This window comes from Protobothrops mucrosquamatus, unplaced genomic scaffold (genome assembly GCF_001527695.2).
Source record: "Protobothrops mucrosquamatus isolate PMUCROS unplaced genomic scaffold, P.Mucros_1.0 scaffold533, whole genome shotgun sequence".
NCBI lineage: Eukaryota > Metazoa > Chordata > Lepidosauria > Squamata > Viperidae > Protobothrops > Protobothrops mucrosquamatus.
The window spans coordinates 735,815-753,455 of NW_015386840.1; the positions used below are offsets into that span (position 1 = coordinate 735,815).

General features: G+C 38.1%; 1 protein-coding gene across 1 annotated transcript in view; it reads left to right on the forward strand.

Annotated features, from left to right (window-relative positions):
- Positions 1–17,641, forward strand: part of RANBP3L (RAN binding protein 3 like) — a gene marked incomplete at its 3' end in the record, with an annotated part of 32,709 nt that overhangs the window by 13,903 nt on the left and 1,165 nt on the right. Inside the window, exons 2-13 of the mRNA XM_029284328.1 lie at positions 1,161–1,216; positions 2,337–2,373; positions 3,406–3,480; positions 3,840–3,914; positions 4,505–4,576; positions 5,849–5,985; positions 6,605–6,687; positions 7,235–7,319; positions 9,925–10,027; positions 12,912–13,045; positions 14,668–14,788; positions 16,084–16,226. Coding sequence (XP_029140161.1) covers positions 1,161–1,216; positions 2,337–2,373; positions 3,406–3,480; positions 3,840–3,914; positions 4,505–4,576; positions 5,849–5,985; positions 6,605–6,687; positions 7,235–7,319; positions 9,925–10,027; positions 12,912–13,045; positions 14,668–14,788; positions 16,084–16,226 — 1,121 coding nt within the window. The remainder of the gene's footprint in view (positions 1–1,160; positions 1,217–2,336; positions 2,374–3,405; positions 3,481–3,839; positions 3,915–4,504; positions 4,577–5,848; positions 5,986–6,604; positions 6,688–7,234; positions 7,320–9,924; positions 10,028–12,911; positions 13,046–14,667; positions 14,789–16,083; positions 16,227–17,641) is intronic.

A 17,641-nucleotide genomic window follows, 5' to 3' on the forward strand; every position in this document is an offset into this window, starting at 1 on the left:
TAGTTGTTTACTCTTTCTATCTTTTCATGTAGATTAAGATATTTTGTGGAGTTAGAGATATTAGTATTTGCTTACTTTTATATGAATATTATCCTGGGATTAGGTTTGGGAAGTCTGGGGGGTGGGTGGGGTTTTTTTACTTGTTATTGTGTTTACTTATGTTATGATTGTTTTTTATGATGGAAAAAAAATAAAATTTCTTTGGAAAAAAAAAAGAAAAAAAAAAAGAAATGTTGCAAAGGGTCCTGGGCAGACCCAAAGCTGCCTGGGACCAGACTGGCTGTCTCCAGCCTTGCGCACATGCACAAGGCGGGAAACAGCCTCTGCAATCATTGGTTGACATTGTCCGGGTCTGGGACATTATAAAAGGCCTGCGTGCCGTTTTGGTTGTTGTTGGTTGTAAGAAGAGAGTAATAAAGGAAGCTTGCTTACACAATGTGTCTCCGCTTAATGCCTCAACCCTGCAAACATAAAAGTACCAATAACTACATTCTCAGGTTCAAGAGCATAGCGGAATTCTGTTTGCATATTTTCTCAAGTTAGAAGCCTGTAGCTGAATCACATATGGATTTTTGTAAACATCATCTGAATTATTTGGAAAATTCTACACTGGCGGCACAATGGTTAGAGTGCAATATTGCAGGCTAATTCTGCTGGCTGCCAGGGGTTCAATCCTCACCTGCTCGGGGTTGACTGCCTTCCATCCTTCCGAGGCCTTAAAACGAGGCCCCAGATTATTGGAGGTAATATGTTCAGTGGTGGGATTCAGCTGGTTCACACCACTTCAGCAGAAACGGTAGCTAATTTTTTGTTGCCCAGGCCCAGAATGGACTTCCGGAAGCGGCATCCACACAGAGAACCGGTTGTTCACATATTTGAATCCCACCACTGAATATGTTGACTCTGTAAACTGCTTAGAGAGGGCTGTAAAGCACTGTGAAGCAGTATATAAGTCTAAGTGCTATTGCTATTGCTATATCTGCATCCCTAAATAGAAAAGGTGACTTGCAGATTTGAAAACAATATGATTTTGAAGATCAAATAGTTGTTTTTTCAAGAGAAAAAAAAAATAGAAACCTGTAGTCAACAAATAGGTCTACAGAGTAAGATGGTCTTGTTTGCCTATGGTTTCATGTTGGGACTTTTTGTTCTACTTTCAGACAGTTCAGTGATTGCGCAGCCCATGTTTGTCTTCAAGAAAGAACGACCTTGCAAGGTAAGACGTGAAACTCCTCCCATCCTTCTGGCATTTGTTTAAGATAATTTACTCAGCGTACGTGGATCGACCTGATGGATGAAGTGGGATTGCCAGTTTAATTGAATGTCTGCATAGAAACAGTATCTCCAGAAAAAGAAATACTAGTTGACATAAACCCCTTTATATCCTAGCGAATCATCTGTACACATACAAACTATTTATGGTTGTGTGATTGGGAAAACATAGATTAATGTGATCTCCTATTTAGATACATGTTTATATGTACATAGATTTTCCCCCCTGATGTTATTCTGCATAAGCATGAAGGCACTTTATTGCTCTTTCTTCTTTAATTGCATTCAGAATAACGTCTGAATTGAGTTCCTTCCAGTTCACGTCACACTAAGTCAGTATCCCATTCTTCAGAAGAAAGTTTTCACTGAATTCTGGTATGAATGGAAAACACATATTCATAATTACTATTATGTAAATTAGCAATAAGATTAATGAAGTTTGTTTTGTGTGTGTGGTGTTGTTCTTTTGGGATCAAGAGGAGAAGATACGATTTCATCCAAACATGGTGGAATTCTCTTCTGCAGGAGGTGCCGTCCAGATGTGTAGGAATTTAACTTCCAGCCTAGCCTTACAAACTAGGAATTAGGGGACCTGAAGCCCATGTATCTAAGGAACAGGGGAATCTGGGATAATCTCCAGTGTACTTTCAAAAACTTTGAATGATATGGACAGTCACATAGAACATAAACATTCAACAACCACACTGTGCAAAGGCTTGGCTTCAAGACAACCAAGTGTTGTGCAAAGACTATTAATTCATGGAAAAGCAGGAAGAGAAAGCTATGGATTTGAGCCACTAAAAACGGCACTTGCAACTTTATGCTGACAGCCACCAACTAATTCCTTTCTTTGGCCTCACTCTTTTTTTGCAATAATTAGACTTACATAAACAAATAGTTTCTTGCCTAGGAAACTGTTTTAGTTGTGTTCAGCCAAGAGATTAGTGACAGGCTTGGCAAAAAGAGCCTGACATTGGAATGTCCACCATATCTTTTTTTTTTTAAAGCATTTGACATCTACAACTTTTCATTTAAGGTTTAACCAATCCTTCTTTTTTGTTCAGAGGCCTGCAGAAGATCCAGTGCACAAGACTGAAAACGGTAATCACAATTTTTGTTCAGAAATCTTTCTAGGCAAACTTGTGGAAGGGGTAGGTTAGAACATCAGAGTTGGGCTTCAGAACCCAAATACAGGTAATCTTCAACTTATAACTATTCATTTAGGGATGTCCAAAGCTACAACAGTACTGAAAAAAATGACTTACAACCAGTCCTGACACTTAGGACCGCCACAGTATCCCCAATGATACTTCACGGCTACACTTGGGACCAAAATTTCTGTTGCTAAGCAAGGCAGTGAGCCATGCTTGATTTTATGAGCTTTTTGTTGCCATAGAGGTGAAGTAAATCAGTGCTGCAATTAAGTGAATCATGCAGTCGTTCAGGGAATCCAGCTTTCCTACCAATCCTTGTCGTAGCTGTTTGGGAAGGTCACAGATGGTGATCACATGATCCATGGGTGCTGCAACCATGGTAAATACATGGCAGTTGCCAAGTGCCTGAATTTTGATCACAGGGCCATGGGGATGCTGCCATTTGATATAATAATAATAATAATAATAATAATAATAATAATAATAATAATAATAGTAGTAGTAGTAGTAGTAATAGTAATAATAGTTATTATTATTATAGTAATAATAGTAATAATAATAGTTGTTGTTGTTATTATTATTATTATTATTATTATTATTATTATTATTATTGACAAATTCACCATTAATCAATTGCAAAAGGCGGCCTTACTAGGAACTGCTTCCATCCTGTGATGATATCTGTAATACCATCAAACATCCACATCTGCCTATCCCAGGTCCTTGGGAAGGACTCGATAGGTAGACAAAAATGCCAAATCCAGTCTGAACATCTGGCTGACTGTGCGATGATCAATAATAGTAGTAGTAGTAGTAGTAGTAGTAGTAGTAGTAGTAGTAGTAGTAGTAGTAGTAGAGTTGGAAGATATCTTTGAGGTCTTCTAGTCCAACCCCCTGCAGGAAACCCTATATCATTTCAGACAAATTGTTGTCCAGTCTCATGATATGATTATCATCTCTGGTGTTTTTTTGTCTTTAGTTCCCAGTGGATCCAGAAAACGTGCAAGAGCTTCATATTTTTCTTTTCAGTCCTCTGAGTCAGAGTCATATAGAGGTATTGCTTCTCTCTTAACCATTTGTTTACGCTATATTTACATTGACAAGTACAGCTTTCCAAAATTTGGTTTGAAATGTTACATCCTGAACTCATGTGGACTTAAGGGTGAATGCCAGGCTTTTATTTTTAACCATTTTTTTTAACCATTTCAAAATGTGGCTTGAAATAAATGATGGCAGAGCGACAGTAAGGGGAAATTATGTGAATATACAAAATACTGAGTATCTGTCTCATTTGTTAGCAAAGATAGGCACCACTATAACTATGTCAGCATTCAAATATAAATCGCTTTCTTAAGATTATGAAATGTAAAATGCTACTGGGGGAAAAACACCACTTAATATTTACATTTCCAGAAACTCTATGTTCCAAGAAACAAGCAAGAACATCATCCTTTATCATCATCCCAACATTTCCACCTTCTCAGCCAGGTAAGTTAAAAGTTGACTTAGAAAGTGAATCCACAAAATTGATATGGAGATGTATACATTCTTTCTTCCCTCTCTCTCTCTGATTTTCTTTCTCTCCCTCCCTTTCTTTTCTCTTCCCCCCCCTCTCTCTCTCCCTCCCTCTCTTCCTCTCTTTCTCTCTTTCTGAGAGACAGCGTTTTTTAAATTAGGCTCATTCAAATTAGTTTCAATCTTGTGTCACTTGATTGTTCTGACAGAAAATCAGTACTAGACTCCTGCTAAAATAAATTAAATTATTGTATCACAAATCCTCTCTGGCTGGCTGCAGCTTCCTGATCAGCTGTTATCCCCATCAGCTTGCTGGCTCCAAAAACATTTTTTGAAGAGGGCTGGTCTGTACATTCGGGCTGGTCCGTTTCAATCAATTATCTCTGTGAGAGAGTTTTGATGAGTTTAAGTGGACTGGATACCATCCTTGCCAAAAACAAACAAAAAACAAAACCATTGAAAGTCTTGGAAAAGTCTTGAAAAGATGAAGCTCGTTATAATGTAACACCAGGAAAAAAGAATCCAAATTTCGCTGAACATTTTGATATATGTTTGCTTTATAGTAAAGAAGAACAATGTGTTCATGACTTCGGGGCTATTAGAAGAATGTATTGATGTGAAAGCAACAGAACAAGGTATGGAGAATTATTTAAATATAACAATCTTATCCCCATTTGGTGAGTAAAAGCTGGTAGAGAAGGAAATAGAAAAGGTAAAAGATTGGGGGAAATTGGCAGATATCAATCAGTGACTGACACAGCTCTGTCTCTTTTCATCAAGATGATGACAGTAGTGTTGTACCATTGTGGTGTACTGAACATTCTACCTCTTTTGGATGAGTTTGACCTTATAGGTTACTCCTCGATTTAACGATAGTCATTTAGTAACAGTTCAAAGTTATGGGGTAGTCCAAAAAAAAGGATTTACAACCCAGATTTGAAGTTCCAACATCCCCTCCACCAGTCATGCATTTTAGATGTTTGGCAACTGGCCTGCATTTATGGCTGTTGGCAGAGCCCTGTGGCCACATGACTGTAATTTACAACATTTTTGCCAGAAGCTGAGGTTTACCTCTGCCTCACAATCTGCCTCATAGCCAACAATGGGTTTCCCTTAACAATTGTGGCATTACAACTTCCACAAAAAAGGTCATAGAATCAGATATGGTCATATGCTGACCCAGTTTATTACCATCACGAGTTATGACCAAAATTGTGGGCTCAACTACAGTCATAGGACTACCTGCACAACACATGTACAAAAGGCTTGAGATGCAATGATGTTACTTTTATCAGAAGGAACATTTTGTTTCTATGGTGAGTGCTTCTGTCAGTCACTCTTCCTACAGAGGAATAACCAGCTCTTGATCTGTCATAAACAATCAGAAGAAAGAGATGTAAGGTTTCAACCTTGCGGACTGTTGTGGGTATGATTTGAATCTTGGAGCTTTCAGCTGTTGGTTTTCTATTCCAATTATAGCTTTTTGGATATCTGTCATAAAACTAGCTTATTGAGAACTGTGTCCTTGCGCGCAAGCCTTATAGACTGTGTAGCAGGCAGGTGATTCTGATGTATGATATATGAAATTTCAGTGCTTAAACATCCATCTAGTTGTGTATCATAAGACTTGATTTAAGCAGATATATCATTTCTATCCTATATATTTACACCTTCAGAAAGGTGTAAAATGGTTCATGAAAAAAGAGATTTGCAAAATATTTGCTAAATCTGAGGGAAAATCTAACTGCCATAGTTCTTGAGGAAGAATAATAGAGATATCCAGGCACTATAGCAATCATGAAATTCTATTTTTCACTTGGAAGAGCAACTTTTAAGAAATCCACGTATAAGAAGATTGTGAATCAGGAAAGAAAAGCATGAATTAAAATTCCACTCTATTTTTCAAGATTTTCCAACAAGCAACAGACAAAGAGAGGTTTTAAGGCCTGCCAGACTGCAGCCGCCACAAGTGACTACATACAGAATAGAAAAAAAGAAAACTGCTGAAAATCTTTTAGAGGAGAATCATGAAACAGACAATCAGGTAAAATATAATGTGCCATCAAGAGTACGTGTTCTTATTGTTGCAGCCATGAAGAAACCAATTCACGCAGGAAAGCTCTGCAATATCCCCAAGGTGCTTTTCAAAAGGTAGCTGGACTTTCTTGATATTTTTTCCTTGAAAATGTTTTGCTTCTCATTCAAGAACTGAAGAAGCTTCTTGGATGAGAAGCAAAATGTTTTCAAGGAAAAAACCAAGAAAGTCCACTTGCCTTTTGAAAAGCACCTTGGGATCAACCATGACCTGGATGATTGAGACTCTCCATAGAGGAAGCTTTGAAATATTCCATATTGCCATTATGATAGAAATTTTCCATACGAAAATACTTGTGGCAAGTTTGGTTCAAATTTTTAAGCAGACTGAGATGACATTTGTTTATTTGTTTGTTGAATTTGTTAGGCAAATCCAACAAAATTGTTTTTTTCTCTTTTTGGGAAAAATAGTTCCCGTAAAGAAGGCAGATTTGTGTACTTATGCTACAGATCTCTGACTTCTGGAAGCTAATGCTGTGGTGGATAGAATAAACAGATGGGAAGGTTATCACAATCTGTATGTTTTAAAATTCAAGTGAAACAAATCTGATTTAATGAATTGTTTTTAGATGTCTAAAGATACCTATGCATGGATTGGAATTTCCAAAAAGCCTCCTCACCCACTACAGATTTCAAGTTCTAGCACAACACAGTAAGTTAATTGAAATCTATTTAAATAATGATGAGTGAGAGAAATAAATATTCAGACATTTGGTCAAACTTTTCAATTATTCTGAATTATAATTTGGGGATTGCCTTTTTACCACCTGGAAAAGTGGGGCATACTTTCAGATTTTGAAGTGGAGGCAAGGAAATTTCAGCAGGATGTCACCATCAAGAACAAAAATCAAGCCGTGGATATTTAATAGAATTATTATAGAGAGAATTTCATGAGCCATTTTCATGACGAAGGAAGGAAGCTTCCTTCCTTCCCTCCCTCCCTCCCTCCCTCTCCCTCTCTTTCACCGTCCCTTTGCTCTTTTCAAAATTAGGTCATAGTAGTAACAGGTTTACAGTGTAAAGGATCAAATAAAATGCTCTCATTATACATATGTATGGCAGCCTAGGGTTGCAAAATAGAATGTGCAGATTGAAATGGGGTAAAAAACAGGCCTGGGAAAGAAATGGGTGATGTCTGTCTGTCTGTCTTTCTCTCTCTCTCTCACACTCACACACATTTATATTTTTATTTATTCAAGCAATCGGTTACCCAAAGACAGAACTTTCTCAGACAGTGAGCATTCTAGCTTTGTATTTGGAGAAAATATAATAGAAAGAGTTTTGGTAAGTATTAATGAAGGCTTTAATACCAATGAATTTATTAATGGATTTAAGTTTGCAGGGAATATTTATTTGCATTTCCCATTGTTAGATTTGAATCTAGATGATCAGGAAACAACAGTTAAAGAGATTTTTCTCACTTCAGTCATTTCAGATATATATCTCATAATGTCTTATAAGATGTCATGATGTCTTAGTGACAATAAATTATCAAATTTAAAAAATCAATTATGAGTTTGCCTCTTTCCCTAGCTATACAGAGCCATTTTTTCCTAAAATGCTATCTAAACAAGACTTGACCCAATAATGCCATTTAGATTTAGGAATTAGGTCCTGTATAGCAGGGGCCTCCAACCTTGGCAACTTTAAGACTTGTGGACTTAAAGTTGCCAAGGTTGGAGACCCCTGCTGTACAGGCTTCTGATAATCATTTGAGCTGCACCAATCAGCAGGTAATAGCCCAACTCAGCTCATTAAATATTTCACCTGTTATTTCCTGCACATCTGTTGCTATTAAACAAATCATATCTTCAACATGTTCTATGGCTGCTTGCAGGATCCCTGAGCATGAGAATCTCACATGGGTAATCCTTAGTGGTACTGATAGAGGAGAATATTTGTAGCACAGGATTGAAATGAGGGGTCTTTGAGGCTTTCTGAACTTGATTGTTTTCTCGCAGACGTCTCCTTACCGAAACTAGGTAACAACATCAGTGCACAATGCAGCGATGATGTTTCCTAGTTTTGATAATGAAAAGTGTGTGAAAAAATAACCAAAAGCTCAGAGAGCATCAAGGGCCCCTCAATTCTTAGTGAAGCAGGGTTTTTTTTAATAATAGCAATAATGTTTATTTGTAATGTTTATTTTAATTGGCAAAATCTAGCACAGTGGTGGCGAACCTATGGCACACGTGCCAGAGGCGACACTCAGAGCCCTCTCTGTGGGCACGCGTGCCGTTGCCCCAGCAGAGTTCGCCAGAGTAGCGAGCACATGGCGTTTGGAAGTGACAGGGCAGGAAGTAAGCGAGCAAGCTGCGTTGGCCCCCCCGGGGATGCCCCAGAGATGGCGAGGGATGGGCCCCGGCCACGCTCACCCAGTCTGCCGTGACAACTGCAGCCACGCCCATCCAGTGGGCCACACCCCATGCCTCTGAGGCCACCACAATGCTGATGCAGCCCTGGCACTTTGTGATAAATAAGTGGGTTTTGGGTTGCAGTTTGGGCACTTGGTCTCTAAAAGGTTCGCCATCGCTGATCTAGCATCTAGCCAACTATATTCCGCCACGAGAAAATCAAAGAATATTCTACACAACTGAACGTGGGGAAAAAGGCAGAATGAGGTGCCTTCAGATTACAATTTAAAGAAAAACAAAGGGGTGGTGGGGGCATACAACTTTTTCTATTTACAGTACACCCTATTGCCCCCTTGTGGTCAGTAGCCCCATTAGGTGCTGAAAAGTCAAAGCAATTCAATTAGCATTTCCAACAAGCAGATCTGCAGGAAATAGGACACTATTCATCCATTGGGTAACTTTATAACTGGAAAGTAATCACATTACAAATTCAGGTTCATCTAATACAACATGGTTAAAATGTTTTTTTTTCTCTCAACATCCTACAAATACATTATGGGATATGCACATTTCTAGATACCATGTAAGCATGTGAATAAATGAGAATAGCCAGTTGTTTTCAGAGGGCTGATAAATGTGTTACTTAATGGTATTTTCCAATTAAATGAGGATTTATGAATGTAGGAATATTGTGTTCGAACCATGTACCTTCCCCTTACCCAATTAGGCATGAAGATCCTATGCTGTATTAAATGAGAAATTCATGTTGCTTCTGATCTGTGCATTTTAGACCGTAATATTGAATAAATCAGGAAAATTAATTAGGATCTTGGTATATGTAGTAAAGAACATCCATCTAAACTGGGCCAATTATGACAACTTTTGTTTTTATCCCAGATACTTGGCTTAGAAGATAACAAGATTTTAGTAGTTTTAGACCTGACTCTGTATTAAAGCAGTATGCATTATCTATTTTGTGCACAAACATTTTTATTAGATATGTTTTGTTCTAATAAGCAAAATAAATAATAAATTTAGAGTCAAAGACCACCAAAATCTATTTACTGTGGATAAAATCTGGGTCAATTTTAATGTTTGAAAGAAAATTTCCACTTAATGTATACAATATAGCAAGATATTTGTAAAACAAAATCATACTAAGTTGTTTTATTAAAGACAGAATATGAATGCACGCATCTCTCACTATGAGAGATCATGGGATTGCCACTTATTGCCTAAGTTCATGCAACAGACTGAACCTTAAGAACAGGTTAAACAAACCTCAGTCATGTATTCACATAAGATTCTGTTCCCAAAACAAATAAATTATATTATAGCCTAATAATTAAGACATTATTTAAGTTCTGAGTTCTCTCACATACTTAGGCTTAGGCTTAGGCTTAGCTTAGCTTAGCCTAAGCCTATGTGTATATTACAATGCCTTTCATATGTTTAAATGCCCGCTCATAATATCTTGTTATCTTTCCAGACCTAATTGTGTTTATTCAAATAAGATCTTTCTCCAATTTTCCTAGAAGCCTGAGAAATCCCCAGAATTGCAGTCCAAGGATGGGCAGCATATCAGTGAAAAGGAGCCCCTCTGTCCCCCAGATTTTCATGCCATACCCCTGTGGGCAAGTAGGTGCTGTTTCTTAGAAAACAATGGCATAAAACTGATGTTGCTCTTTCATGATATTGTGCATATGGTTATTGTATTAAGCACTGAAAACAGAGCCTTCTCCACCCAGAATTAGTTGACACTTCCATAATCCCCTGCAAAAATGCCTCTCCCTCTCTCCCAGTTGGTGACAGGAGTTCTAGGCCATACTGTATATCTACAAGATTTCAGAATTGGGGTGGCTGATTTAAGGCAAAGCCAGGCTCAGAAAGGAGCATGTCGTACATCATATCAGACTACTTTTTCTTCCCAGCCTGATGTATTCCACTCTATTTTTTCACATTTCTGAACTACCCATCTCCCTCAAAGGATGTTTTGTCATTTATTTCCAGTCAGAGATGTTCACAGGCTACATCAAAAAGGTCAAAATAGTATCTGCAACTGTGTGGTCATGTTCTGGAGGCACAACCTGTACCAAAAAAGTAGACGGAACTTCGTAGACTCATAAAGATTAAAGGGACCTTGGAGGTCTTCTAGTTCAACCCTTTGCTCATACCCTCTCAGACAGGGTTGTCCAATCTTTTCTTGAAACTCCAGCAATGGAGCACCATAACTCTGGGAGGTCAGTTGTTCCATAGCTTAACAGATTTTACTGATAGGAAATTCCTCCTTATTTCCAAGTTGGATCTCCCTCTGATGAGTTTCCTTTTTGTCCTATCCTCAGATGCAATGGAAAATAAATCAACATCCTCTTTTCTGTGATAGCCCTTATAGTACGGGTGTCAAACTCAATAGCATCACGTGATGTATTGTGATGTATCGTGATGTTTTTTGCCTTTGCGAAGCCGGGGTGGGCATGGCCTGTGCGTGATGCACCCAGCCCATGGGCTGCCAGTTTGACACCCCTGCCTCATAGTATTGGAAAACTGTTATCATGTCTCCCCTCAGTCTTCTCTTCGTTAATCTAAACCTACATAGTTTCTTTCATTGTACTTCATAGGATTTAGCCTCCAGATTTCTTATCATCTTTGTTGCTCTATTCTGTACTCTTCCTAGGTCCTCAGCATCTGTTTTTTATTGTGGTGACCAGAACCTCAGTCACATAGTTGTGCCCAGTGTTTTAACATTTGGACCCTGCAGACAACCTTCTTTCCAGTCTTTACCCAGGATTAAGTTCATACTCTGTTCCTGTGTCATCCATAGCCATGCCCCAACATAAACCAAAGTTTTAAGCAATGTCAAATATGAAATCAGGTTAAACACCTGATGACTGGTGAGTAGGTGAGATGGCCATATAATGACTTAGAAACCAATAGTTTCTCTAAGAGGGTTCTTTGTAGCAGTTGAGTATTAAGATAAAGTTTGAGATGGTAAGAGCAATTAGCATTGAAAAAGTTTACAGACATGATGGAGGACCTTATTTCTCATAGCTTTGATAGCTTCTGGGAATTTCCTGAAATAAGCAGAGGTGGGTTAAACAGTGAGTTAGACTAAATAGCCTATGTTAGTGTCCTCTAGCTCTCCAAGGCAACCTTTTGGAAGTCAAATGAAGACAAGTGACCATTTTTAGAGGATGAAGGCAATCATCTGGAGTGGTGCAATGATACAAGATAGAGCAGGCCCCCGAGAGATCAACTATGTGAACAGAGCTGGATATTTATTTTTATTTTTTAGTTAAGTCAATTTTAAGTCTCATGTTAAATTTCTATTTTGTTTCTTGCCACAAAATGGCAGAAAAAAAAATTACACTTCCAAGTTTTGATAGCTGTAGTGATGGAGCTGATGAGTTTGAAAGGATTTACTATATACTATAGTAAATATCAGTAAATACTATATAGATATGATACATGATATGATATATAATTTAGCATGAACTGTATATGTATATATGTATGTGCCGAGAGATAAAAAACGTGAACACCAGGAAAAGTTTAAAAAACTATAAAAGTTTTAATGTTAAAATCCTAGCTTTCGCTGGCCACTGCCAGCATCATCAGGGATCAATCTAGGTCAATGGGAGCGCTTATTTATACATAATCAAGCTGTTTCAGCGCCCAACCCATGGATGCCATCATGGGGCTCAGTCGGCCAATCGATGTTCCGGTCGCAGTCTCCATATCATTAGCCAGTTTATCCTCGCTACTCCTATCCTCATACACCTTATTGCTCACTTTCCTCCCCCCCCTTTTTCCATGTTCCTATGTTAGCTTCATACTCTACCTTGTTAAGAGTGAGTCTATGTTCTATGTCTCCAGAATATTCAACATAGAACATAGACTCACTCTTAACAAGGTAGAGTATGAAGCTAACATAGGAACACGGAAAAAAGGGGGGGGAGGAAAGTGAGCAATAAGGTGTATGAGGATAGGAGTAGCGAGGATAAACTGGCTAATGATATGGAGACTGCAACCGGAACATCGATTGGCCGACTGAGCCCCATGACGGCATCTATGGGTTGGGCGCTGAAACAGCTTGATTATGTATAAATAAGCGCTCCCATTGACCTAGATTGATCTCTGATGATGCCGGCAGTGGCCAGCGAAAGCTAGGATTTTAACTTATTAAAACTTTTATAGTTTTTTAAACTTTTCCTGGTGTTCACGTTTTTTATCTCTCGTCATGAGTATACCCAGGAATCATTCCTTTATTTTTAGTACTGTTTTTAATATGTATGTGCATGTGTTTTATATATACACACACACTATGTGCACAGACATAGTTAATTCATTCAATCTCATCAGCTTCATCACCACAGATGTATCTAATTCCATGTTAATAATAGCTAATTATGAATCAAAGTCAATTTGAAGAGAATGTATTTAATATCTATAATATTCATTACTGTTGTAAGACTTTCTTCCCATAATTTCATCATTTTCTTTTCCTTACTTTCTTATGAAATAGCACCTCATTTTTCTAAGGGTTCAACGCTAGCAGAATCAGCTGCTGCTTACCTATCTAGCAAAACTGCACAAGGATATTTATTGGAAAAAATAGAAATTACAACAGGAGAAGAAGAGGAACACAACGTATTGCAGGTATATCTCCTTCTGAACAGTTGTTGATGTACTGATTTAACACGGTGGCTTTACAGTTCTTATAAAGATATGTCAATGGGAGTTAGGCATGCTGCTGATTATTTTTTTTTATTGAAGCCAGTTACTGAATGAGGAATAATGACATGATTGTATTTCGGACATTTGGCAATTGGTTTCCATTTATGATTGATTGCTGCGTCCCTCAGTCACATGATCGTATTGTGCAACTTTTTTGCTATTTTCTGGCAAAAACTGCCAAAAAAACCTGCCCATTGGTTAAGTTAGGTAAAGATTTGTGATCGTGCGATTTGCTTAATGACTATAGTGAATTGCTTAATGACTGTTTTAAGAACAGTTGTAAAATTAAGTCCAGTCAAATGGTGACTTGAGTTAAAAACCACAATGTCTTATGACCAAAATTTGGGGTTCAGTTATACAGTAGTTGTAAGCTGAGGACTACCAGTAGTTAGTATGCAATGTATCTGTCATCTGTTCTTTTTCTTGAACACAGCTTCCTCAAAAGTTATTTAATTGTAACGATCAATTTTACTAGTCATCTGAATTCCAGAACTAGCCACAGAGAAAATGGAAATACAGCCATGAGCACCAAAAAGCATCAAAACCATTCCATCTCATGTAGGGTCCTAAATTACACAAGACCAATTATATCTTCACATGTTTCTGTCTTGTACGTGTGTTGTTGTGTTAGAAAAATCAGGTAGGAAATGAAAGCAATTTCTTCAATGTTGGGCAAGATAATGTTCAGGAAACATATTTTCATTATCCATGTAAATCCTTTTGTAGTTGTCTAAATCATAAAACTAATCCAGTTGTCTACAAGTGCAGCAGTTAGAACCGCCCAGGCTGGAAGCTTTTGTCAAAGAGCAACTTTTATATTGACCAATTGTCTGAGACAGCAAGAAAGGAGCTGCCCTCTCAACCTTTTGACAGTAGAAAGACAGAATCACTGATTTTTACAAGGCTGAGGCTAGATACTCGCAGAAACCCTTAGCTGGATTTGTATATGAACTTCAATCTGGATATAATTTATCATTCAGTAAGGGATCCACAGGTTGAAATCTGCTTTTCACACACTGGATTAGGATAATCATTCATGCTTGCTATGTAAATATACTCATAGAAAGGAAATGTATTTTTTTTTAAAAATGAAAATCACTGGAAGTTTTTAAGAAGAGACTGGACAGCCATTTGTCTGAAATGGTATAGGGTTTCCTGCCTGAGCAGGGGGTTGGACTAGAAGACCTCCAAGGTCCCTTCCAACTTTATTATTATTATTATTACTTCTACAGCAGGATTTTTCTAGTATTGCCGTAAGGACAAGTAGGAGAAGAGAATTTTGCAAGTTCACTAATAACCATCTTCCCCTAAAAAGAGGAGGCGATTTTGTTTCAATTTCTGATAAGAAATTTTGTTCTTCCCTTCTTTTTAAATGTCTACGTAGTTAACACACAGCAGTCAGTTTAGATCATTCAGCTGTCATTTTCTTTTTCTTTTTAAATTGATAGTAACTATAGAAATAGCCTAGAAGCCAGTTGACCATTGTTCTTAAACATTTGCTGTCATAGAAAGAATCATAATGATGATGCTTTCTTCTGTCTTAGATCAACTGCAGGCTTTTTTTATTTAATAAAGCCCTGTTATGCTGGACTGAAAGAGGCAGTGGCTGTTTGAGACTAAACGATACCTCCAGCAATCAACATGGACTGCTTCAGTCAAGACTGGGTAAAAATTATCACTGCTTTTCTTTACGATTTGCTTTGACTTCTCAGTCCAGCCTACTTTGATACTCTCTGGAGGTCTCCCATGTACACATAAACTCATTTATTAAAAAAATATGCACATACAATTCATCTGCAAAAACATATCACAAAAAGATTTAGTAGATTGAACAATCATTTGTCTGAAATGGTATATTGGGTTTCCTGTTTGAGCAGTAAATTGGATTAGAAGACCTCCAACTCTGTTATTCTGTTCTGTTATTCTGTTACTATTAGTTTTTCATCTCTCAATCCTTCTCAACATAGTTAAACCCATTTGACATGGATCTGGATTATTATCAATGGTCGAATTCAAATATGTGAACAACCAGTTCTCTGTGTGGATGCTGCTTCCAGAAGTCCATTCTGGGTCTGGGCAACAAAAAATTAGCTACTGGTTCTGCTGAAGTGGTGTGAACTTTCTGAATCCCACCACTGATTATTATGTTTTGCAGGTTTATTCTACAATTAAAATGGTTTGCCAAGTTTTTAGAGTCAATGCTAGAAAAGAATCAGCCAAACAGGACTCATTTGCCCTCCTTTCAACTTGACTAATAATTGTAAACCACTCAAAGAGTGCTGTAAAGCACTATGGCAGCAGTTCTCAACCTATGGGTCGCGACCCCATTTGGGGTCAATCGACCATTTCACGGGGGTTGCCAAGCAAGGCTGTCCGCCATTTTCCCCCCCTTTTCCGGTGGGTGCCTTACCTCCCTTGAGCTGGGCCAGCTGGTGGTCGGCCTACTCTGTCTCTGCCGCTTGCCAGCTACGCCTCGGCCGGCGCAGGGGGCGGAACCACGCATGCGCGGCGCTCCCAGGCAGGGAAACTCCTCGACTTACAACCGGTTGGGTAGTCCTCGACTTACGACCGGTTTAGTCCTCGACTTACGACCGGTTTAGTCCTCGACTTACGACCGGTTGGGGGTCGCGGCATTAAAAAGGTTGAGAACCACTGCACTATGGAGTTATAAATAAGTCTCAGTGCTATTGCTATTGCTATATTGCTGTGACTGGTCAATGCAGATATATATGTATATACTGTACATAAGGAAGATATATTTTCTGCAACTACTTTGGAGGCTGCTAAATCCAGATTCATACAAAAAATCTTTTTCTCTCCCTTTGGAAAAAAATGGAAGCCCTTCAGCATCATGAGAATGAGTAATGGAAATTCTCCAAATTGCAAGAAAAATCTGCTTCAGGTCTGACATGTTTTAATTTCCTTGACTACCTTTTTGATACTGTTTCTCATGCTTGCAGTTATGCGAAATCAAGGAAGCATGAGGCTTATTCTTAACACCAAACTGTGGACTCAGATGGTGATAGAAAGAGCAAACCGGAAGAGTGTGTGTGTCACAGCAACAGACCTGGAGGATGGTTCCATCAAAGTTTTCCTAATACAAGTAAGAATAAGAATTCCATGGTTCCTGGCCTCTTGGATAAAATCTGAATTGTTGGAAAATACCCAATTCAAAGATTGAGATATTCATTGGATGGGCAGTGGTGGTGATGATGATGATGCTACATTGTGTGATCTTAGAAAAGGATAAGATGTTTAAGTTTTCCATTTTAATTGATTTACGCTTCGATGTTCATGGGGTTTTTTTTAACTATTACTTGAACCAGAAAATATTTCCTGGATTTTTGTCAATACTTCATTTCTGCAGCATTCCTTTGCACCCTATTCCAAGTTATTCCTGCACACACACACACACACCCCAGTGAAATACTGGCAAGGAGATACTAATGCTTTCACTTAAGAAGCAATAAGACAGACAAATAAGAATACATGTAAAATCCCAGTGAAATTTTTAAATGTTTTGCTTGTTGCTCAATTTGTACATCATAGAACTGCTTTGTGGAAAACCTGAGTAGTGGTAATTAGTATACAACATATATAAATAAATAATAGATCCTTTTCTTTAAAATACTTAGTTGGGCTAAGAGCTGGCTAACTAAGGATATTCTACTGTATTGCTCTAAGTTAGTGGTTCATAAAGTGTGGTCGTCTCAGGGGCCTGCAAAATCAAATTTATTTGCCAGCCTCTGTTGAAAAGTAATACAATATTAGAATCCCATCAAACAATTGTGAGAAACAGTAGTAGTAGCGAATGCATCAATTTTAATTTTTAATAAAAAATTAAAAACAAAAGCTCTTTTGGGGTCCTCCATAATTTTTAAAAGGGGGAAGGAGTCTTGAGAGAGAGAAAAAAGTTTAAGAAATACTGCTCTTTTCGTTGTTAGTTGCGAAGTTGTATCCAACCCATCGCGACCCCCTGGACTTTCTCCAGGCCTTCCTGTCCTCTACCATCTTCTGGAGTCTATTTAAGCTCATGCCTGTTGCTTCAGTGACTCCATCCAGCCACCTCATTCTCTGTCTTCCCCTTCTTCTATTGCCCTCAATCTTTCCCAGCATTAGGCTCTTCTCCAGTGAGTCCTTCCTTCTCATTAGGTGGCCAAAGTACTTGAGTTTCAACTTCAGGATCTGGCCTTCTAAAGAGCAGTCATAAGTCATCCAAAAAAAGGCTGGTTTTTGAGGACAACAGGTATATTTTAAAAATAAAAAATATAGTAAAATGGAGCAAATAGCACATGATACTTTGTTTGACTTGTCAAAAAAGTGGGAGAGAGTACCAAGGACAGCTGATGGACATGCATATGTATCAGCTTTATGGCATATTTCTCTGTAAAAGTGATGGTATTGAACATACACATACGCTTCCCTTTCATCTTGTAAAGCATTACAAGTTTGCTGCTTGAAAGTCTCTGAATCACTCAGGAGTCAGTCGCTTTCTTTTTTACTAGATGGTTCTTAATA